Source organism: Triturus cristatus, chromosome 8, assembly GCF_964204655.1.
Source record: "Triturus cristatus chromosome 8, aTriCri1.1, whole genome shotgun sequence".
Taxonomy (NCBI): Eukaryota; Metazoa; Chordata; class Amphibia; order Caudata; family Salamandridae; genus Triturus; species Triturus cristatus.
Genome location: NC_140591.1, coordinates 886115705 through 886140164, shown reverse-complemented (window position 1 = coordinate 886140164; position 24460 = coordinate 886115705). Strand labels below are relative to the sequence as shown.

At 45.3% G+C, this 24460-nt stretch overlaps 1 protein-coding gene across 2 annotated transcripts in view; it reads right to left on the bottom strand.

Moving 5' to 3' along the window:
• Window positions 1–309: 309 nt before the first annotated feature.
• The window catches only part of LOC146805219 (pyruvate dehydrogenase (acetyl-transferring) kinase isozyme 3, mitochondrial), a 1482095-nt gene continuing 1457944 nt past the window's right edge, over window positions 310–24460 (bottom strand). For both annotated transcript variants that reach the window (XM_085622419.1, XM_085622420.1), the window contains exon 11: window positions 310–1426. In XM_085622419.1, the coding sequence (XP_085478545.1) occupies window positions 1286–1426 (141 nt within the window). In that variant the 3' untranslated portion in view covers window positions 310–1285. The remainder of the gene's footprint in view (window positions 1427–24460) is intronic.

Genomic DNA, 24460 nt, shown 5'->3' with positions numbered 1-24460 from the left:
GTCTTTCAAAAATTATGATATATCAGGCTACTATAAATGAAGCACTCACTTAAACACAATAGCTAGAAAGGATAAAGCGGTTGGTGTTGGATTGTGAGACACAGTTAGTTTGAAGACCAGAACATCTCATTGGTTAGGCAGTGTTCAAACTCCAGGACAAGCAGATTCCACACCATCTTGGTGACCTTACAATTTTGTTCAACGTTTTACAGCTCCCCTTACACAACCTTTGCAAGCTCACAAAATACTGCTATTCTACTTGGGCACTAAAATATACCTCTCTTTCTAGCTATGCAACTGCAAGAAGGATTTGCCATCACATTCCAATGTTTTATTTTTACAACATTTTTTCCTTTACATTTCTGTCTTTACAATTAAAGCAATGCACTCTATCAAAAGCTTTATGTAGAATATTCCAGGAGGCCTTTGGATGGACAGTGTTTAAGGCTGCTTTTCGTTTGTAATAGTCGTCGCAAGACCTTGGTGACTCTTTAATTAAAAGCAATGCATATTACGCTTTTATATACAAAAATAAAAATACCAAACACAAAACGTTTTCATCCAATTAAAATGGACAAGCAGTTAACCCTTTGGCATTCTGTACAAATCACAAAGGAGAATAAAGGTGCATTTTTATTAAATGGAAGTGGCACTGCCATAAGTTAAAATATTTCATGAGACCTCGGTAATGTAGGAGGAGCATATACTGGGAGCTGAATATTCATTTTGCCATACAAAACAAAAGCAACTACAGTCAATGCTGGAAGCAAAGCATACTTCGCTCAACTGATCTTTGAAGATGTAAACAGTCAGGATTTAGAAATACTAAGCAAATCATGCCTTTGAACGGACTAAATAACAACGGAATCATGAAGCATTACCATACATTATACTACTGTCAAAGATTCAACTAACTGATTTTACAGCTCTTGCTGTTTTTGATTTGTAAAATAAAAATAGTTTCTTAAAAATATCACCTGGTATTCTATCCTATTACGTAAGTGTAATAATAGTGCAAATCCCTTGTCACAGTATCTGATCACACTTATCAAGAGGTTCTGTTAAATAAATTACAACAATTCACATACACAAACACTAAGTGCTTTTTGTTCAGTCGTACATCACAAAAACACATTTGCCATTTCAGTGCCCTACTCATGCCCTTACAAGGAAGACTTTCCTAAAAGAAATGTACATTGTGTTTGTAGGATCCTGTGTCGAGGAGAGGCAATGCTTGATGGAGATGTTTTTTTTTCCCCCCGTAATGGTGACACAAGTAGCTTCTTTAGTTAGCCTTGTATTTGGAAGCATCCCTGGGTTCGCTGCTTGGATTGCTCCAATCATCTGCTTCTGGTGTTGTCTTGTAATGTCGCCATGCAGACTTATTAAAAACGGGAAGCCTTTCAAACGATTCACTAGAAAGAGCCTGCAAAGAATAACAATATTAAAAGATCTGAAATATTGATTTTCTCTTAACATAGTAAATTAGAGCCGCTAACCAAAATTGTGTACTTTCTATGTTTCTGGTTTGCTCCAATGCCCAGAAAAACTAATGCAGTAACATAATTTTACAATATCGTAAGGGCATAGCCATGCCTGTACGAATGAGTATATGTTTTGGGGATCATGCGTCCTACTGAAATTCAGACAGCTGTACTACAACAAAATCCGACATTTTGATTAGCTCCTAGCCAGTCGATATCTACCCAAGAGATTCACAGACAGCAGCAGAAGTGAGCCTTATTCCATTCACAACCCACGTTTCACTATACCTTATATTTTTTATAAAAGCTATCTATAAAGATTATAGAGTTCTAATAAAGAACAAGAGTACTATTCTAATTCACAGAAAAATATTAACACAATGTGGCATGCTGCTGGGAAAGCTATTTATTATTTAACTATTAAATATTTAATAACCTAATTTGAATTAAAAAAACTAATGTAGCACACACATTTAAGCTTTATTTCGACTGTTCAAGTCATAAAAGCTACAAAAGACATACATGATAAAACACAGTTAAAAATGTAAGAGAAAAAGAGTTTGTACAGCGCATCTCACAATGGGCCTGCGGAGACTTCGTATCACAAAATTATTGTTTTGGCAGCAAATTGCCTGCAAGGCTAGGACATGTTAGACAATGTGTAAAACGTACATAGGGTACTCGATTCAACTACCCACAATAACTAAAATTGAAAACAAGCCCATGTATGAGCCGACAGATGGATACCATACCTGTTCTGCAACAGCCAATTAGGAGTTATGCATTATACAAAATCATTCGCACATTTAAAATTGGAATTGGTTAAAAACTAATATGAAATATAATAAAAGCATATGTCAGAGGATATCACAGGTTAAAAAAGAAAGCTTGGAGCTGTGTTAATGAACAGGGGAGCTAGCACAATCTTACAGCGGTTTGGGTGTATAAAATGAAACTTCATACACATTAAACAGGTTGATAACCTTAGGGCCCTCTCATAACAATCTGGTTGTACAATGAATCTTCAGTAAAGTGCAATAGGTCTAGTGCAATTGAGGGTATCATACGTTTAATAAAGGAGGCCCGAAAGCAACTCGGTCTAAGGGTCAACCTGGCCGATGCTGAAGTGCTCTTGTGCATGTCGTCCTTCTAATGCCCCACATGTGGCTTAGAAACGTAGCCACTGCGCAGCCAAAGAGGGGCCTGGTGTCCGACTTCAGTATCCGCAGTCCTTCCCAATGGTTCCTTGTGCCAAGTTGTCGGCACACCGGTTTGAGCCATTTGTCCTTGAGCTGCGCATAAGCAGGGCATGCAAACAGCACGTAGGCTACGGAGATGGTTAGCGGCAAGAACATGCATAAGATTCTTCTCAAGTTACTGTTGTGAAAGGCTGACAGTTTGGTGATGGTGCTTTTTATCATCTGCAAGCATTCTAATCCATGCAAGAGTGTGGACAGAATGCAGCTCTGGTAAAACCTCAGCTTGATATTGGTGCTGTACTGAGATGACACCACACATTTTTAGCATCTTGAAGGCATTCCTGGCTCTGTTTGGTCTGCTCTGATGTCACTGCTCTACCACTACATTTCTGATTAGTGCAAATTACTGCCAGCTCAGGTCATAAACTGTTTGATTGTTACATCTCCAACTGGAGGTAAAACCTTCTCCTTCGCCTTCATATTGATTACTTTATGAACACATCTCCCAGGGGACTAAAAAGCTTCCCTTCTTTCAGAAACCATTCTGTCATCACATCTGTGGTCCCACACCTAGAGCCGAGGCTGCTCTGCCACTACAGCACTGACTACCAGCAAGGCCTTCCTCGAGCTCAGATGCAGGGCTCAAGAATTATTTTTGAAAGGACTTCCGAGCCATTATTATAGAAGAAAATCTATAAATTTAGAAACCTCTAATTTCTGATGAGTACTCACTCAAAAGAATCGCAATAATCAAAATTGTTTTGCATTTTTACTGTTTGCCCAAATCAATTTCAAAATGTGTCTCCCCCCCCACCCCCCATCCACACCCTTGGTAATATCTATACTCTTGTCCCTGATCTGCAGTCTCCTTATCCACTTTCTTACCCTGCAACCTCTCTCCCCTGTATTCACTATCAAATCATCCACTATCTCTAATATCCTTTTTAATTCATGCTGAAAAGCAGGAGTTGCCTTTTATTACAAATCTGGGGAAAATACGAGACTTGCACAATCAATACTTTTCTGAACTGATAACATCTCCTTTGTGACAGCATAAACTCCACATTATACCTCAAATGGTAGGTTTAGTTTATTTATATAGCACTTGCTCTTTGACTGCTGCAGAGCACCGTGAAAGGTATACATTGGATATTATCCCATCTATTATTTCTTTCAGATTCTGCGACTCCCACCCGCATGTTGCAGAGTAACAAGTTACCTACACCCTGCAAGGGCCCAAATACAGAAATGCTTCCATGCCCCGAAATCTAGAAAAACAAATGAAGGCACTTTGAGGAGGTGACCGACATGGCCTCTGTCTCTACTCCGCACCCTCTGGTGCTCCACGAGATGTCCATAGAATCATCGTCAGATGGTGCTGTAGGGTTAGAATGAGACATAGGTGTGCAGGAATCCTACCTATGGGAAGCAACGCTCCCATACCCCACAAAGACCCTTCGCTTCTGTACTTACTTCGCGAATTCAGTGCATCATCCCCTTGCAACATGCATGTTCTGCATTCTGCCATGATGCGCCTTGTGAGCTAGATGCGCATTCTAGCTAGGTGCGCGTTCTACGCGAAACCCAGATTTTGCATGTAAAGGAAGTCTGACTGGACAGGACTGGAAGTTAGTGCTCATTCCCACCACCTTATTAATTAACGCACAGCACTAAAAGGCTGTAAACAAAGAATACCACGCTATACAAACCTCGCCACGCCTGCAGCACATCAGCGCATACATTATTTATAAAAAAATAGAACTGAACTTTAAGGAATTATTCGCACAAGTTTCTGGGGAATAGCAAAACCTGAGGGGTAAAATAGGCCTCTTTAATTCCCCACTCCATGCCATGTTGCGCCTAGGGGCGATATAGCTTGCAGTCTGCTTAACATACCAGAACACAACTAGAGGGAGACCGAATCAGGAGTACGGTGTGCCACCAGAAAGAGAGTTAAAACGATTAACTGACATTTCACCTGCTGTGCTCAAAACACGCAACCATCCGCTGTGGCACTTATACCGAAATTGACAGTTTTCAGTGGGACCATAATGGAGCTGGCAACCTCAGGATGCCCGGGTGCCAGCCCATGTTATCCAGTGGCCCCCCTGATGAGTTATAGTAGCCCTTAATGGAAATATGCTACTATAGGGGCAAATAAGCTTGCACTTATAGGTCCACACGTTCAATATAATGCTACCTGCCTGCTAGGCTCAGGAGGCCTACCTTAGGGGTGATTGGCATATATTAATGATAGTGCTTTGACCTTGCTACTTATGGTGAGGGCAAAGTCAAGTTTGAGCAGTTTGCCCTGCTCATATAGTCTGCAATGGCAGGGCTGCTGTAATCTATTTACTGAGTCACTCAGGGACGCGTAATCAGTGCTTTAAGCCCTGGTGACCCCTTTAACTCCCATGCCTTGGGTGCCACTGGTACTACTTACCAGGGACTTAAAAGGGGGCTAAAGACCTTGCTAATTGGGCTTACCAATTCACACGAATCAGATTCTGGGAGAGAGCACTGGTTTTGGGGCTTGGTTAGCAGGTTTCAGTGTACTTTCAGAGTCGCAAACCAGCAGCTAGTAGGGAAACCTGCAAATTAAAGCCTGTTTTCTTACAGTGACTTTGTACTGGTTTACCGTGACCAGATAACCACAGTTGCTACTTTGTGCTTCTTAGTGTTATTTTCATTATAAAAATCTTTAAAATTGCATATATCTGGTTCTACAGATTGGATTTTTGTCATTTTGGTCTGAAATAATGTATTACATTTTACCCTATTTTTCTAAATTGGTGTGGGATTTTTATTGTGTTGTTTTTCACTTTATTACTGTTTGAAGTGCTGCATAAATACTTTAAATGTTGCCTCCAAGTTTTTTTTTTAAACAGTTTTTATATTATTGAGAGGTTAAGTCATCCAGCAACATAAAATCAATACAGACACATCCAAATCCCAGCACAGTTCAACCTTGAACGGTAGCAGTACAGTATAGTCTCAACATTTTGTACATGTAGCAAAGTCTGCAATGAAGAAAAAAAAATATATATATTCATGAAAGAAACAATACTTTCTTGGCTACCAAGAGTATTCTAATAGCAGATATCTGTACCAGTCTGCTGTACATTGCGTTTAACGGATTGAAATTTCCCAATAAACAAATCATAAGAACCTAACTCCATAAACAAACCCTCCCACCCGGTTCACATACATAGATCTTTTACTTTGCCATGTGTCACTGCGTCCGACCACCCAGAGTGTCAAAGTGATTACCTCTGCGCTTAACCTGAGAGTGTCCGAGTGCTCTACCTCTATGTCAGCCTCAACTAGGTCTACGTGTGTTTCCTCCGACCCCTGAGTCCCGACCTCCGATATCATGACATACCAGGCTCTAGCATCGTCTTCCAATTTTTCATCCCTCCTGACTCACTTAATTCGGACTAATTCCGCTGTCGCCCATTCCCTTAAATCTGTAGCCCAATTTTCCACCTTAGGGGGCTGGGAGCCCATACAGTGAATCGCTATCCTTCTCTTGGCCAACACTAGCCCTAGTTGGAGAAATATATGAGTAAGCTTCTTCCCCTTCGGACAGGGGAGAAGACCCAACAGTATCTCTTTAATGGACTGGGGTAGCGTCCATCCTGTGATCTGTCGTAAATGCTTCAGTATGGAGGTCCAAAAAAATTGCAATCTCGGGCAGTCCCATAGCATATGCAAGAATGGGGCGTCATTATAACCACATCGGGGCAACATGAGGAACGATCTGAGTATATTTTCTGAAGCACCTGCAGGGTCAAATATGTTTGGTGAACTACATTAAATTGGATGAGTTTAAATCTAGTGTTAGAACTGATTTGTTTAACCTCTTTGTGTACCCTTTTCCATTCAGAATCTGTGAGGGACACTTCCAGTTCTACATCCCACCTAGCCTGGATCGGAACCGGGCATGTAGGGAGATCCGCTCGCAATGCTCAATAGATATGAGAGACCAGTCTACAGCCCCCAGCCAAAGTCACAAGGGCCTGAAGGGTGGCAGCTATGGGCGGTTCCTCCGGGAACATCGGCCCATATTATGTTCTAAATAAGCCTCCTTTGTGTGTATCAACCGAACCCCAAGAAATCACACCGAGTCTGTGACCCAGCTGATCCCCACAGCGGGTAATTCACCTTCTTCTTTATCCCTTAGGTTTCCCATAGGGAAAAGCTTAGACTACTCCAGATTATGAAATTAAATTAAAAATACGTTTATATAGCGCATGGCTACCCGGAGGCATCCCAGCGCTGCAGCGACAGCCAAGAGGAGGAGACCCTTATGTGAAAAGCCAGGTCTTTAGCTGTTTCCGAAATGCAAGGTGGTTAGATTCCCTATGAAGGGAGAGCGGGAGGGAGTTCCAGAGCTTGGCAGCATTGTATGAAAAGAGACGGCCACCCGTTCTGGCCCTCATGATTCTGGGCACTTCTGCCAGGTGGAGGTCTTCGGAGCGAGTCTTCTGGTGGCCTTGTAAGGTCTGACCAAGGCTTTGATAATGGGTGGCCCATTTCCTTCTAAAGACGTGGGAACAACGCAGAGAACTTTAAAGTGAATTCTCTCCTATACCGGAAGCCAGTGAAGGGAGTGTAGGGTGGGCTTTGCTGTTTGTACCCATAAGCAATCTAGCTGCCGAATTTTGAACGATCTGTAATTTTACGACTACTGAGTTGGGGGCCCCTAGGTAGAGAGCGTTGCCATAGTCTAACCTATAATCAAAGGGAATGGATCACTTGTAACTGAAAAAAAGGGTTCTGGATCGTTCTATCCGTCAGTACCTTCGGTTGGTATTTTGAGAACCCTCAATCACGTATTATTGGTGGTATGGCGGTTTATCTTGATTCTCCGCCTTGTTTATACGTGTCAGCATTATCATTGGGTCTCTTTTTTATGTAATGCTTCCTCCACCTGGAGGGAACCACTGATTTTTCAGTAGTGATCAGAAATAGTCATGCAAAAGTGTTATTGTGACGTTAAAAATGTCTTTCTCACACTACCTAAGAGATGATATTTATTCTGTCCGGTGTGTGAGGAGACTTCTAAAAAAGTGAAAAAATCGTGCAGTAGGTCAAATTATGTAGCCATTGCACTTGTTGGTGTCCAGATCAAAAAGGTCGACATGTTTCTGCCCTTCCAGTGCCCCAGAGGGGGGTCGTTGGGCTTTCTTCAGGACCTAGTGGTTGTGAGAACTGGTGATATCCAGTTCTGAAAGAGGGTTTACAGGGTTACTCCGTAAACACGAGGTCTAGGAGTACCTCAAGGTTAATGTTACCTAAGAACAAAAAAATATAAAAAGAGACAAACAATGATGCGAGTACTGGTTAAGTTCTAAGTACTAATTCGTAATTCAAGCAGACATCGAAAAAATGGCAAATCTTTATCATACTGCTGTAATTTATCAAAAAGGGGGGGGGGTTATGTAGTGCTCAAACATCTGTACTATAGAATGTTTTATCAGTTCCTCTTTTGTCAGGAAGTAAGGGGCTACTTTGTATAAACCATAAAGGTAATTACAAAAAGTCGCGGGGTTGAGTGACGATTAAAAGTGACAGGCATAGGGTCAGTCCTAGAACCTCTTTCACAATTTGCGGACCAGTATTTGAGACCGCTGGTACAAAAGACACCCACTTACTTGAAGGACACACGTGACCTACTAAATCACCTCAAAAATGAAACCTTCTCTACTGACACCATGCTCCTAGTGGGTTTTGATGTAGAGAGTTTTTATACCAGCCTGCCGCAACAAAAAACCCTGGAAACTCTTGAAGAAATACTTTTTGACCAAAGCTGGTCATACCAAACTCCACGGCACTTCATTCTACAATGCTGCACCATTGCGCTCACCGAGAATTATTTTGAGTATGAAGGGAGAATGTACCAACAACGTCACGGAACTTCCATGGGAAGCACATTTGCGCCGAGCATAGCAGGACTCTACGTGAGCACCTTTGAAAAAATGTACGTACATAATGCAACAAATCCTTATCAATCCAAAATCCGATTCTGGAAACGATACATTGACGATATCATGGTAATTTGGGAAGGAGACCAACGAAGTCTAAGCAATTTCCATGAATGGATGAACAAACAAGACGAATATTTAAGATTTACCTACACAGCTAACAACGTGCAGCTAGACTTCCTCGATCTTACAATCTACATAGAACAGGACACTATCAAGACACAAACTTTTTTCAAACCCACTGCCAAAAACAGTTTGCTTTCATTCAACAGTTTTCACCCACGCCCGTTAAGAGAAAACCTACCATATAGCCAGTTCTTACGGCTAAAGCGAAATTGCAGTGAACTAACTGAATACAAAATACAAGCTAATGAATTAAGCTCCAAGCTGTTGAGAAGAGACTACCCGACGAAAATCATATCAAAATGTAAAAAAAGGGCTAGAAATCAACCAAGGGAGAGTCTACTAGAAACAACACAGAGAAGCCCTGCCGATGATACACCTACATGTGTCACGACCTACAGTATAGCGAGCAATGCAGTTAAAAAAATAATCAACAAGAATTGGCGTATCCTGACTTCTGGTACCCTGAAATGGCAAAAACCAAGATTTGCCAACAAGAGGACAAGGAACATAAAAGATATATTGGTACATACACGACCTCTAATCCCTCCGAAACTCAGAACAACAAATACCTTGTGGGATATGCAACCGGTCATAGGACATTACCCCTGTGGACAATGCTCAGTATGTCATCTGACTACACCCACCAAAACTGTACAACTAACACCAGACCTAATGTGGACAATAAGACAACACACAAATTGCAATACTTCTCATGTTGTCTACATGATCACGTGCCCCTGCAACCAAAGATACATCGGAATGACGTGCAGGAAAGTCAAGCAGAGGATCTGCGGACATAGAAGCAACGTGAAATGCAAACGAGAAACCACAAAAATGAGCAGACATTACATTTAACATAAACACTCTGTTGATGACCTAAAGTGGATCATAATTGAAACATTAATAGGAACAACAAACAATGCGGAGAAAGTCCTTTTTGAAAGAGAACAAAGATGGGTACACCGTCTTAGAACAGATACCATAGGCCTCAACGATAACATACCTTGGCTGAGCATTAAATGATCATTAACACAACTGACATACTGCCCCTATACTATCTCGTCCCTGGCACCAACTATGTTCATTTAAAAATGCGATAAAGCCGCCAAATACAATTAAACCCCCCCCCCTGGGTTTTCTTGAGTTTCCGCCTCTGCCAAACTGTTCAATTAATGACTCATTAACAATACGTTCCACTGTTTGGTACAATAAATAAATCCCGTTCCTAAGCCCATCCTTAGTCCTTTAACTCTTTCTAGTACCTTTTTTTGGGAACACATTCCCTCTTTGTCCTCCCTCTATTTCATCGCCCATTGTATAAACTAACATACACGAGATCCCGCTCCACACGACCCCCGGAGGTCAGCGTCAGCACTAGTTGTGCGCAGCCCACAGAAGAGGTAGGAGCAACGAGGAACGACCATTTACCTCTCATCTGCAACGTGAAGTATCAACGGAATACACCAACTAACGGTACCATCCTTCCCTTTTTCCTCTTTCCCCGTGTTTACTAATCACACTAGGCTACGCGCTCACGGCGGCCGCGCAGCAGCCCGAACTCGGGACTGCAATAAGGTAATCCTTTTGTATCACTTCTGACTCCACTGGGGCAATTAAGGGAATCCTTTGGTATTAAGACACCTGACCATAATTCACACTATGGGTACTTTACCGAGAAAAGTCACTTTTAATCGTCACTCAACCCCGCGACTTTTTGTAATTACCTTTATGGTTTATACAAAGTAGCCCCTTACTTCCTGACAAAAGAGGAACTGATAAAACATTCTATAGTACAGATGTTTGAGAACTACATAAACCCCCCCCTTTTTGATAAATTACAGCAGTATGATAAAGACTTGCCATTTTAAACAGTTCGCTTTTACAGTGTTACAAAGATTTGCCATTTTTTTCGATGTCTGCTTGAATTACGAATTAGTACTTAGAACTTAACCAGTACTCGCATCATTGTTTGTCTCTTTTTATATATTTTTTTGTTCTTAGGTAACATTAACCTTGAGGTACTCTTAGACCTCGTGTTTACGGAGTAACCCTGTAAACCCTCTTTCAGAACGGGATATCACCAGTTCTCACAACCACTAGGTCCTGAAGAAAGCCCATTGACCCCCCTCTGGGGCACTGGAAGGGCAGAAACATGTCAACCTTTTTGATCTGGACACCAACAAGTGCAATGGCTACATAATTTGACCTACTGCACGATTTTTTCACTTTTTTAGAAGTCTCCTCACACACCGGACAGAATAAATATCATCTCTTAGGTAGTGTGAGAAAGACATTTTTAACGTCACAATAACACTTTTGCACGACTATTTCTGATCACTACTGAAAAATCAGTGGTTCCCTCCAGGTGGAGGAAGCATTACATAAAAAAGAGACCCAATGATAATGCTGACACGTATAAACAAGGCGGAGAATCAAGATAAACCGCCATACCACCAATAATACGTGATTGAGGGTTCTCAAAATACCAACCGAAGGTACTGACGGATAGAACGATCCAGAACCCTTTTTTCAGTTACAAGTGATCCATTCCCTTTGATTATGAGTTTACGATAGGAAGCAGAATGGATGACAGCTTCTTCTAGCTCCCCCCTCTTTTGATTATAATACATAGTCTAACCTAGACAGAATTAGGGCCTGGATCAGCAGCTTTTTAGCTTGTCAGGGAAGTAAGGAGAGTACTTTCCGGGTCATTCTGAGTAGGCCATAGCACGCGGTGGTAGTCTTCCTGGCTTGGGCTTTGAAGGTAAGGTCTTGATCTAACCAGATACCCAAGCTCTTTATCTCGGTTTTTGGGACTGGTGCCGGGCCCATGCAGACTAGCCACATGGTGCTAGATTTAAAAACTGGTTGCCAAGCAGCATAAGCTCAGTTTTGTCACCACTGAGCTTTAGGCGAGATAGGCTCATCCAATTAGCCACTTCCCGAGACAGGAATGGAGATCAGTGAGCAAGTGTTTAGCCTGGTTCAGTGCTATGACCAGCTGAGTGTCGTCAGCGTATGTAACTATATGGATTCCAAAGGGGGATACAATATCTGCCAAAGGGACCATATATACATTAAAAAGAGTGGGACTCAGGGACGAGCCCTGGGGGACTCCACACTGCAACGGGAAGGGTTTGGATAGAATGTCGCCTTCGAATACCTGGAAGTATCTTTCTTCCAGGAAGGATTGGAGTCATGATAGGGCCGTACCTGCTACTCCCACCTTCTTGAGACAGGGAACCAGAGAGCGATAGTTCACCGTGTCAAAGGCTGCGCTTAGGTCGAGGAGGATTATGGCAGAGGATCCTCCGGAATCGAGAATCTTTCTTGCTTCTTCCACCACCGCTAACAAGGCTGTTTCTGTGCCTTGGCAGGGGCGGAAGCCTGTTAGTGAGGGGTGGAGCAGTTTGTGGGATTCAAGGAATACAGATAGTGTGTGGTTGACGTATTTTTTACCGCAATTTTGCTGATTCCAGGGAGGAGCGAAATAGAGCGGTAGTTGCCCAATTCAGCTGGGTCCAAGTGAGGCTTTTTTAGTAATGCTATTAGCATTGCTTTTTTCCAGTCCTGTGGGACTATTCTAGATGCTAATGAAGGGCTGATCAAGTTGGTGATAGGAGGGTCGACTGTAGGTGCTACCAGTTTCAGAATGTTCGGTGGTGCCGGGTAAAGTGACCCACTCTTAACAGAATATAAAATGGGTAGGAGTGATTCCTGGGTGTATGTCTCAAGGTGAAAATTACTCTCATGTGGTTCACAGTCCATGGGCTTGGATGTTAAATCAAAGTCCGGTTGGGGGAGATGCCTGAGGATGTTTTGAACTTTGGTGGAAAAAAATTCTGCAAGTTCATTACAGCGTCGTCTGGATAAGTCTGGTGCCACCGGGGGGTCGGGGACTTTAAGTAGTTTTTTTGCGATGAGGAACGTTTCTCTGGAGGAATTGGCTGATAGTGAAATTTTTTCCTCATAATAGGCGGCCTGGGCTCTTTTTATTTCTGCTTTATATGTTGCGATGGCCGCTCTGTATTGTGATTTCTTATCGGGTGAGAAATCTTTTCTCCACGTTTTAGGTCCACTTTTCTTCTCAATTGATTTTTTAGGTAACACCGAGTTGAGTGAGTTCTCAATCCAGTTGTATAAACTTCTGTTAGCTACGACTGGGTCGAAGTCTTGATTTGGTATGTTTTTTTTCTAACTCATGAGTCCAATCCTCTAAGGGGAGCTTGGGCCAGGGTCGTATTCGGGTTCGTGTAGTGAGGGTGGGTGAGCCTGTGATTGGTGGGGACTAGGTAAAAAGGACTAAGAAATGGTCCGACCATGGTAATGGGATGGGGACTTTCCCTTTTAGTTCACCCAGATTAGAGAAAATAGGATTGAGGTGGTGTCCTTTGGTGTGTGTTGCTTGCAGGACCTTCTGATGTAATTGGTGTGCTAGGTCGGTAGCAGACCGATCCGAAGGATCGTTTAAATGTAAGTTAAGATCTCCAAGGAGAGTAAAATTGGCTGAGGTGCTATAGAGATTAGTAACAGTTTCCAGCACGGATTTACAAAATGGACGCTGTGCCCCGGGAGGCCGATATATAAGAATACCTACGAGTGTAAGTGAGGGGGTGACTTCAATCGAGAAATGAGCATTCTCACAGTCTGATAGAGGGCTACTCAAAAGGCGGCAGGTCATGTGGTCTTTATAGATAATTGCGATCCCACCATCCTTGCCAGTTGATCTATCTGAACGCTGGATCAGATAGCCCGAGGGAAGTGCTTGTACGATGTCCAGTTCTGAGCTTGGGGAGAGCCAGGTCTCCGTAACAAACAGGACTTCTGGTTCTGAGTCTTTAAGTAACATTGAGATCTACGTTGTGCGTTTTGGCAGAGATCTACAGTTGAGCAGGAGTAGTTTGAGAGGTTCCCCCGAGGGAGATGAAGAGGGGCAAGTAAGGAAAATCCATACTGTAAATGTAGGCACCTGTCTTGGTGCTCCTCTAGTGAAATGGAATGGGCACAAATAGGCTCAAGGGTTCTATTTAATTTAATTGTTTTAGCTCTGTGCTGGTGTAATGGAGAGGATCTGGGGTGAAGAGGCAGGAGTTCTGGTCCCTGGGCCCAGTCGGGCACGGACAGGCGCAGACGGGCTTGCCTTTGGCACGCCCGCTGTGCAGTCACGTCATCAGGCGTTTTTATGTGCGTTTGTGGTACAGCGAGTTTCAACAACTAGACCGCTGACCTGGCGCATGTCCACTAGAGCCCCTCCCCTGAGTTATAACACAATTCCCCTTGTGCAATCCAAATTCCCTGTTTAAAACATGGAGCAGCAAAACACCAATTTCACTGTTAAAACATGAAGCAGCAGTAAGTTTAAAATTGTTTTTAAACTATTAAAATGCTAGGAGGTGACCTTTGCTCGGTCGTTACGAGGGCAGAACCCCTACTGCCCATATATACTCCCATTCAACTGTGTCAAAGGCTTGCTGAATGTCTAAAAGACACAAGGCCCAATCTTCGTCTTGCAGGTGCGGCGCGTGCCAAATATGCGCAAGTCGTCTTAAATTATGTGTGGTGTTTCGACCGGGAATAAAACAGGCCTGGTCATGATGGACCAGTTGGGTTATATATGGTTGGATTCGTGCTGCCAGCACTCCACTAAGTATCTTCTCATCAACATTTAAAAGAGATATGGGGCTATACAAAGTCGGGGACAAGGGATCTCTGTCTGGTTTAGGAATCATAGACACCAGAGCTTCCATCATGGTAGTAGGAAGTGCCCTCCTCTCGAGAGTCTCATTGTACATTTCTAGTAGGTGATCCACCAACTGAAGAGCGACCGTTATATAAAACTCAGTCGGGAGGCAATCTCTACCAGTACATTTTGCTCACTGCAGGCTCTTAATTACAGTTAACACTTCCGCTCTAGTAAGTGGTGCCCCTAAGACCTCAGCCTCTGTCTTCCCAAGGGTAGGGAGTGTCAGTGCATCAAGATAATCGGACAAGGCTTGTGATCAAACCAGGGGGGCCGCCGTGCATGTCTGGTGTAAGTGAGCCGCAAATGCTGCGAGTATTGCAGTTTGCGCGTGCATCACCTCCCCTTTATCGTTACAAAGTTGAAGCACTGGTACTTGTTCAATTTCGGTACGAATCAGGCGCAATCTGTCGCCCCTATATAAAGCCGCTGCCTGTAAGTGGTGTATTTATGCTTCTCCAAGCGGGACCAAGCCTCAAGCAGTTCTCCTTTAACTCGTGTCCAGTCAGCCATAGCAGCCAGGATCTTATAGAGTGTAGTCTCTATGGTTTTTAATCTTGCTTCCAAGGAATCTATATCAGCAGTGAGTTGGTGTTGGACCCCATTGGTAGTCCTCATACAGACTTCCCGGATCACAACTTTTAACGCCTCCCATTCAGTGGCTCAAATGGAGGCGGAACCCCAGTTTTCAGCGAAATAATGTTGAATAGCCTCTGCAACTGTCTGTACATATGGGGGTCCGTAAGGGCCTCTGCTCGGAGTCTCCAGAGCGGAATGGACGGGCGTCCCGGTCCGCTGGTCACTGTCAGCAACAGTGGAGCGTGATCTGACATATAACGTGGCAAATAGGAAATGCCTTCAGTCGAAGCAGAAAGGCCTGCTGAAAGGCAACAACAGTCAATTCGAGAAAAGGTGTTAGCCGCTGGGATGAAGCAAGAGAACTCTCTCCTAGTGGGATTGCGGGCCCTCCATTCATCTCTAGATGCAGATCCTGAAGTATATCAGTGAGGGAGTTCACCATACGGGGCTTAATATGCTCTTTTGGGAGCTCTCTATCTAAGCTTCCATCAAACACACAATTAAAGTCCCCAAACAGGAGGATCTCAGCACCTATAAAGGGAGATGCCGCTTTCAAAACAGCCGGGTAGAAATCGGGGCAATCCAGATTAGGGGCATAAACGTTAATAATGCAGGTCTCCCGTCCTTCCCATCTGCCAAACACAATGACATATCACCCCGCAGGATCTAGTACGTCCTGGATATGGTGAAAAGGGACCCCTGGTGCCTCCCACCCTAGCGCCCCACACGCAAACCCAGAGTATGACGTGGCATACATCTGTCTCCTCCACCGTTTACGGAGACTCGCTATTGTATTTCCCCAGATGTGCGTTTCTTGCAGCCCAGCTATCGATATTTTATATCTCTTCAGGAAAGCCTGGACTCTGCGATGCTTATCTAAGGTTGCCAGCCCTCGGACGTTCCAGCCAAGAAATCTCAACGTCTGTGCTGTCATGGTGATGTTGTAACAAGTGTTTGACGCATCACACCTTCGAGAGAATCACCCTCCCATGTAGTCCAAAATATGTGTACCATGGCATAATATTTTGTGACCTGAAAAAGTCCCCAACAAACAAATCAACTTTGAAAAATCAAACATTGCAATCCCATCCCCCCCACCCCCGGGCAGTAGTAAAGATTCACACGCACAATAACCAAACCACCCCCTCCCCCCGTTCCCCCAATACATCAATATCTGCATGGCCGTTCCAGGGTCGCGACCCAAGTCAGCCATGTCCAAGATATCAATAGATACATTTAAGTTAACGCTGTGCAAGAGATCAGGTAACGTCAAGGCGCCAAATTACTCTCAAGCTACTCCGGCGAACCTGGTCTCTAGTGGGGGTGTCGTCGTTCCGGCGGCCATACATTATACAAAAGTTTGATATATACATCAGGATAACTCTCAGCCTGCTTATGCCTAATGAAAGTAAGAGGAGATTGAAAGATTACAAAGTTACCCCCACATTTTGGAGTACAACCTCCCAGGCATCTTGGAAAAAAGTAAAACTATCTTATTTTTCAGAACTCCTTGTTACCAATTACTTGAGGTCAACTTATCTGTACATTTCAACAGTCAGTGTTCAGCTTGGAGAAGGTTATTCATGACCACTGCCTGGCCCTCCTTCTTCCCGTACAGGATCTGGTGTTGGTTCTATAGAGTCCAGAACCACCTCCGGGTCTGAAACGTGTAGCGTCCCATCTCCCTGGACCGTGACACGGCCCAGGCTCATTGTCCTCCTTTGCGGGTGTTGGCAGGTGGACTGTCTGCGACCTCCCAGCGAGGAGGGTAAGGAAGGCTTCTCATCAGAGCTTGTAGAAGGGACCAATCGTTGTCCCTCTGGGGCCCTAGTATCCAACCAGTCTCTTGCCTCCTCTGCTGAGAAAAAAAAAAGAACATGACGCGGCCTTCACTCACCACTCGGATCTTCGCCGGGAACATAAGGCTGTATTTCAAGTTTAAATCTCTAAGTCGCCGCTTGATTGCCACGAAGGTCTTCCTCTGGTCCTGAACTCGCTGCGTGTAATCTGGATACACTGTAATAGAATGGCCATCAAAGAAGAACCGTCATCCGCATTGAGAGAGATAAAGCAAAAGGTCTTGATCCCTGAAATTAAATAACTTTGCAATAATAGCACGAGGGGGTGCTCCAGGTCTCGGGGGGGCCTCTCACTGCTGGACCCTCTGCCTTTTCAGGAAAACCTACAAAACGTAGGTTCCCCCTTCGTGTCCGCCCTTCAGAGTCCTCCGCCCGGTCATCTAGTCTAACCACCTGGCGCTTCAGTTCCACCACCGTAGCGCTAAGGCTTTTGACTTCTTCTTTCAATGCGTCGGTATTTTTTTCTGTGATCGTTACTCTGTCTGAAACCTTCCGGAGGTCACAACGCAGGAGGTTGACGTCTATGGCCACAGCGTCAATTTTCCTAATCATCTCGTCTCTAGTGGATATGATGGCCCGCAGTACATCCATCAGCGTTGGTGCCTCCTCAGCCCCCTCTCCCAGAGCACTCCTGTCCAGGGCCTGGTTCCCGGTGGTTGCCTCAGGATCATGGGAAACCGGCTGGGCATAGTTCAGTATTTTATTCGATTGCGATTTCCCTGGCTTGTCTTTCCCCATGGTACCCAGGAGGCCGAACGTGAATATGCCCTGTGCAACTTCCCCCCCCACTGGTGGAACAACAAAAGCGCCCCTCCAGCAATCTACAATATGGCCTGGAAGACAATCGCCTCACCTCTCTGTACGGCTTTTTTTCCTCTGGTATAATTACAGTTGGAGCTCGGGCCGCACTGTGTTTACTTTGGCCTCCGTACTCAGTCAGTTCTGTGAGGCTCCGCTCAGCAGTCCCAAGCAGCCAGCCACAGGGTCTCAACTACGGGCCCCTGGAGGTAACTCCTCTCTTTTCCGTAATTGGGTGAAACCCCTAGTCAGGGCATTCAGTGGCCAAACTGCCGTCCACCGTACATCACCATCATGCACTGTCCCTACGGTCACGCTGCTTCAGGGCACGGCAGTCCCGCAATGTGCGCCTCACGGCACTTCTCACTCACAGGAGCCGCCAATGTGGACCCCAAATTATGCCGTTGGGTCCCCCGCAGTGAACCACGCAGCTCCCACAGACAAAGTGGCTGTCCTGCATTAGCTGCAAGTCACATCAGCTGTCCAGATTAGATCTCGCCCCGCAGTGGCAGCTGAAAAGGGAAAGCCCAACGAGCCGTAGTTCCCCCGCACAGCCGACTCCCATCTGCAATAAGGTAATGCCAGGAGAGCTCACAAGTAGTCATTAATAATTAGTGCTGTGCTGGTCTAACACTGCCTGCGGGTCAACCGAAGTCTGGCAACTGTCTCGGGCACCCCGGTTCCTTGATGCCTATACGGGGATTTACTCAGCATATTACAATTGGTGAGGCCCAAGTAGCGTCTTCCCCTCCCTTGGGGACTCGAGCCGAGGCCCCCCACCATTCAGCCCGCCTGGGAGAGGCTCCTACCATCCACCCAGAGCGGTTCTGGATCACCGTACAGCAGGCTCCAATCTTCAGATGCGACGTCTCCCCAGCAGCTCCACACAGAGCAGAGACCGGAGGGCTCCTTCTTCTCTAGGCGGTAGGCTCCGCTCCCAAACTCCGGTAGTCCACCGATGGTGCAGCGTGTGGTATAAGGCGGTTGCGGGATCAGGATTTTCACCACAGAGCTCACCTCTCCACAGCAGGCCCTCGAGATTAACCCCAGCGGTATCCAGGTGCTCAGCACTCCTCTGTAGGCCCATGGCGCGGATTTCTCCAGATCAAGATGGCGTCGCTACGAAGTCCGGATCGTCCCTTTACTCCATACAATGCTGCTTTGTATTCACCTGTACAATCATAGCGACAGCTGCCTGGGGACCTCTTCAGCCCAGGCTACAGACCGGGATTGGAACAATGCAAAGGATATTGCCGGATTTTAAAGTGCATCGGGCCGCCGCACGGAGCTCGCCCAAAGCCCGTCTAGGCAGCCATGCAGTCAGGCCACGCCCCGTTGCCTCTAAGTTAAGCTTCACTGCTCTGTGCCTAACTACCAGAGGGTTCAGCATAGGTTTATTTGGAGTTTGCTTGCAGCTTCACCCTAATAGAGAATTGTGGTTGCTGCTTGAGTAGGGCTTCACCCCCCACAATGAGAAACCCAACTTCTTACAGCATGTTAACACTGCAATCAATATTCCTGCCTGTGGTTTAATTAGCTAAAAATGTGATCTGATGCCAGTATACCTTAAATTGTGGGCTGTCCCATGTCAAGTGATAAAAATGTGTGTCAGCAACCTTGCACCTAGGGCAAGCGCCTCAGCATTAATTAAGTATTTGGCACACAGGGGTAATGTAGGTCCAATGCAAATAATTGAAGTGTATTAGCTTAAATCTGGTATTCCATGATATTTGGGTCCCATTAAAAAGTATTTGTTCCCAGGTGGGATCATCTAATTCCCTGTCCACGTCCCCTTCGTACTTACTTTTAAGTTCAGCCAAGAATCACTTTGCTTAGTGTAGTAGAGCCTTATATATTTGTGTTAACACTTTATGTCTGATGATTATTGTGCAGATCAATTGAAGCCCTTTATTTGTAGGTGGCTCTTTGTTTCACATCCTGAAGTCATATGGATGACAGATTATATTGCTGCATGGAGCAAGAAGTGGCTATTAGGATGCCCATGGTCGTAGATGCTGTACCAGTTCTGAAATGTCTGGGTCACCTAACCTAGTCTGGATATTCATGCCTCTTCCCACGTTTAAAGACCCTCCCAATGACATCTAGCTAACAACCTATGCATACCCTGTATAGGGAGGCCTGGAGCACATGAGATTCAGTTATAGTCCTTTGTAGACATATGCCCCAAAAATAATAATCATTAGCGGATGTTCCCGATAGCGTGTTCCATTTCTTCTGTTTGAGCTTCAGTAGGATAACCTTAGTTCAACCAGCGAGGGAACATTGCTCTCCACTCTTACTCTCTCCTGTATCCCATCAGATGCCCAGTGCGCTGCCTAATTTAACTGCACAGCTATATATTGCAATTCATAGTCTGGGGCAGCGAGGCCTCCTTCAAATGCCAGGAGTTTAAGTTTTGCTAAAGTCACTCACGGTCTACCATGCCCCCTTACAAGACTGAGCAGAATTTTGTCTCGGTCCATGAAAATGACTCTTGGGGTTCTAACAGGTAGGTTTAAAAAACAATAGAGGAGCTGCGCTAGAACCACCATTTTGGGTATCACTATTTTCCCAGTAACTGGGAGAGGTAATGTATTCTAAAAAGTGATCCCTGCCGTGGTCGCGACATAGCTCGCCATATATTGCAATGGGTAGGGGCTGCTTAAGACATAGATATGTGACTCATGGTATTGAAATGTGGGGTCTTCCCGCTTCAGGGTATAGATGTTTGGTGGAACGGATTCTGCATACGGATGCACAGGGAATATGCCGGATTTGCTCCAGTTCACCTGAAGTCCAGGTGACTCACTGAAGGCATCAAGAGCAGCAATCACTGTGATGTGTGCTAGTATGTCCACAATGTACATGATTAAGTCATCCGCACACAGTGAAGTGAAATGCATTTTATTGCGATCTTGGATGCCTGAAAAAGTTGACTCTTGTCGGAGTATACTGATGGATTATTCAATCGCTATGGTGAAAAGCAGTGGCGACAAAGGGCAGCCCTGCCTTGTCCCTCATATATCCTGGTTTCCCTTCTCGAATTTCTCAAACGCCCATCGGCGCGCTGTCTCAGCTTTCAAAAGTAAATTGTGCAGGAGCAGCGGTGGGCTTATAACTCCCCATTGTCCCCTTACATCATGCGGCGGTATCCCCCTATTGGGGGGGGTTTTAAAAACATCACCTGGCCACCTATTGGCCTGGTATTTTCACGCCACCTTTGGAATGCAATCTTGACTTGGGGAAGGGAGCGGGGAGACTCCTCCCTCTGCTGTTGGGTGCGCTGTGGAGGTCCAAACCAGATTTTCCAGGGCCCCGGCGGACGTTATGGCATCAGCTAACTAATGTCATTCCGCTCTGTACATGGGGGTTCTCCATGGCTCGGTTTTGGGCCTTCTGCTATTCTCTGTTTACGCTACATCCCTACATCTCATATTTTAGCATCTAATATCATCTTTATGCCAATGATACCAATATTTCTTCTTCTCAACCGTTATGCTTTTTCTCCACTCCAAAGTCCCAGACTGCCTCATGGCTACTCCTAATTGGATAGCAACATGTTTTTTTTGTTGCAGATTTATATAGCGCAAACTCGACCCGAAGGTATTGGAGCGCTTTACATGAGCACCGGTTACGTTACACAAGGACACTTTTTTTTATTATTATTCTTTTTTGGTAGACACGGGGAGATTAAGTGATTTGCCCAGTATCACAGGATGTGGACGGGACCCTGAGGCTCGAACCTTGGTTTCCGGCACCAAAGTCGGCAACTCTAGCCGTCAGACCACAGTTCTCTTATGCTTAACTCCTCTACGACGGAAATCCTTAAATTTCTGCAAAATCAGAACCCATGTATCTTCCAGCCCTGTTAAAATCTTTTTCACTTCCTCACCTCCTAATTTCAGTCATTAGAAGCCTCAATATTCCCGGGTGAGGGGGAAATAAAGGAAATTACATAATTTTGGGGAATAAAAAACTCTGGTTCTGTGCTCCACATATATTTCCTCCATTGTTCTGCCCGAGATGGCCTTTGTTGATGTTAAACCTTCCACTGCAAATGCGGCATACTGTCTTCTAAAAACGTTTTATGGGATTCAGGCTCAAACACAGAGAGGGATGGATTTTTTTTATTAAATACTGGATTCCCAGTGCTTGCCTTTCATTACCAACAGCACACGGATCAACTGGTGCAGCCCAAGGCAATGGCAAAAATGAAGTGGCTTGTCCTGCGCTTATTAGGTCTCGGCTAGCGAAGGCTGCGCTTGTGCAGTCTTGCTCGCGAGATTTAATGTTTTTAGGTATGGGGCTTGAACCCGCCCCTCTTCTCCATTGGCTGGCTTCCTAAACGGAGGCCAGCCATTGGAGGAGAGGGGCGTCTGTCCATTTAAGCCCCGTCTTTTTCGGATTCAAGGGCGTGTTTTTTACTTTCTTTCTCTCCTCTGGAATGTAAACATTCCAGCCAATGGCAAGAGGAGAGAAAGAAAAACACGCCCCGAATCCGAAAATGCCGCTGCGTTTTCTGAGGCATTTCTGCTTGACCTCGGAGAAAGGCGGTGGTGTTCATGGCGTCATGAACATCACCCTAACTCAAAACATAAGCTACCGAGGCTCCTTCCTGCTAAGGTCTACAGCGGTGGATGCCTGACTTTGCTGCGAGATTCCGGGACAGGCCGCCAAGCTCCAGAGCTTCATGTTCACTTTTCTTTAGTGCTCGGCGCTTGATGATGTTTGCCTTAGTCATTGTTAGCCACTTGGAGGAGCGCAGATAAGACCAAGCGTGTGCTTCCTCGCCGGCCGGCCAAGTCACTGGTGCAGCTTCCCTTTTATGCAGAATAACACCACGACCGATAAAACGTGCATTTGGGCTCAAAATGCATGCTTGCGTGTTGCACGGACTGCACTGCTCACCTCTAAGTCACTCCATACAGAGTCCTGTTGCACATGTCCCACCCCATCCTGTCCTCGAATAACGTCTGCACGGCGTTCAAACTCCAGTGCACAGATCCACCAGGCGCCCGGCACACACTCATGCAGGAAAGCTCCTTTAATTTATTTATGATTCCAAAATAAACAACCGAACAAGCAAGCTTTGCTGGCTGCCTGAACTGCGTCATGCGAGCAGTGCGGTGAACTCGCTCATTTCAACTGTTTTGGTGAATTTTCCCGGGCAGTGTTTGACACACGCTAGTGTGGTTTCTTCACATCCTCGCGTCACGCACATAAGGTACTCTGCTCTGGTGGGAATTGAGGCACATATAACTGTTTTTTCCAGTTTGCATGGCCTCTTTCAGACACTAATGTAGGTTTTGTGCAGCAGCTCTCTCGCCGAGACATGAAATACAGGACTCTCCAGGCAAAATCTATATTCTCAAAACTTCCTTTCGTATCTGGAAGTGCTGCGCACAGAAGGGCATTGTTTGGATACATATGGGAGCTGACGCTGTTGAAAAACAACATCTTCCTTTCCAGGTTACCTTCCACTGTTTCCATTTCATGTCCAGGCGCCCTGGTAACAAGTGTTATTGGACGCAAGTGCCGGGTCTGCCCGTAACTGCTGAGGCTGCGCTCTGTGTTTTCTTTCCATAGATGCTCGCTTATCTCCCTGCTGCTGGCTGCGGGCGTATTTTCGGTTTTGAATAGACATTTTTCTAATCGTACTACTGGCCTCCTCGCCGAATTTTCGGTTTGAAGCCCAGACGGGCCAATGTTGTTGTCACTTAAGAAGCCCCGACTTACTGAAAACAAACATCGTTCTGACCTCGGGCACTTGTAGCCTTCCGTCCATAGGTGGCGGTTTCTGCTGGTTCAGGAGCCCCTGTTTCATGTGCTTCTTAGGTACACAAAACATAGTGAATTGCATTTACCAAACAAACAGGGAGAGCAATCATTCCAGCAACCATTCACAATTGCCAAAACATACTTTATTTTGCGATGGAGTTGTAGCCATTGTAGTGGGGGGTTGTTAAAATGCCACGGTAAACATTAACGCAATGCTGCCCTCTCCCCTTTTTCGCCCGCGCCTCTTCTCTTCGTCTTACAGCCGCACGCTTTCCTCTCTTTGAGCCCTGGACTGCTGCCTTTGGGCCATGCGCCAATCATAGGATGAGTTCCGCTCATCTCCCTTTCCCCTAATATCTCCCTGCCTTTCTGTCCTTCGCCCCCCTACCCTCGTCTCTTGTCCCAAGTTCTCGCCTCTTGTCCCAAGTTCTTGCCTTGGCTTCCAGCCCTTCCCTATTCTTTGGCCCTACATGCCCCGCTCCAGCCTGACTTTGCTCCGCTCCTCACATCTGTCTTGGCCCTTGAAGTCACCCCTCCTTTTTAGGTCTGTGTGTGTGGTTCTGTGTGTGTGGCTCTGTGTGTGTGGGTAACTGTGTGTGTAGGTGGCTCTGTGGGTGGTTCTATTTGTGTGTGGGTTGCTCTATGTGAGTGGCTCTGTGTGAGTGGCTCTGTGTGGGTGGCTCTGTGTGGGTGGCTTTGTGTGTGTGGCTCTGTGTGTGGGTGCAAATGCAAAAGGTCTCGCATTTGAGAGTGATTAAGCTATTGACATTGTAAATAACAATGCCGTTTCTTTAAATGTTTTAAAAACAAAAACAAACAAAAAAATTGTCATGAGCAATGCCAATAGCTCTAACTTTAACAATGCCGAGACCATTGCATTGTAAATGCTTGTTTTTAAAGCCGGGCGAAG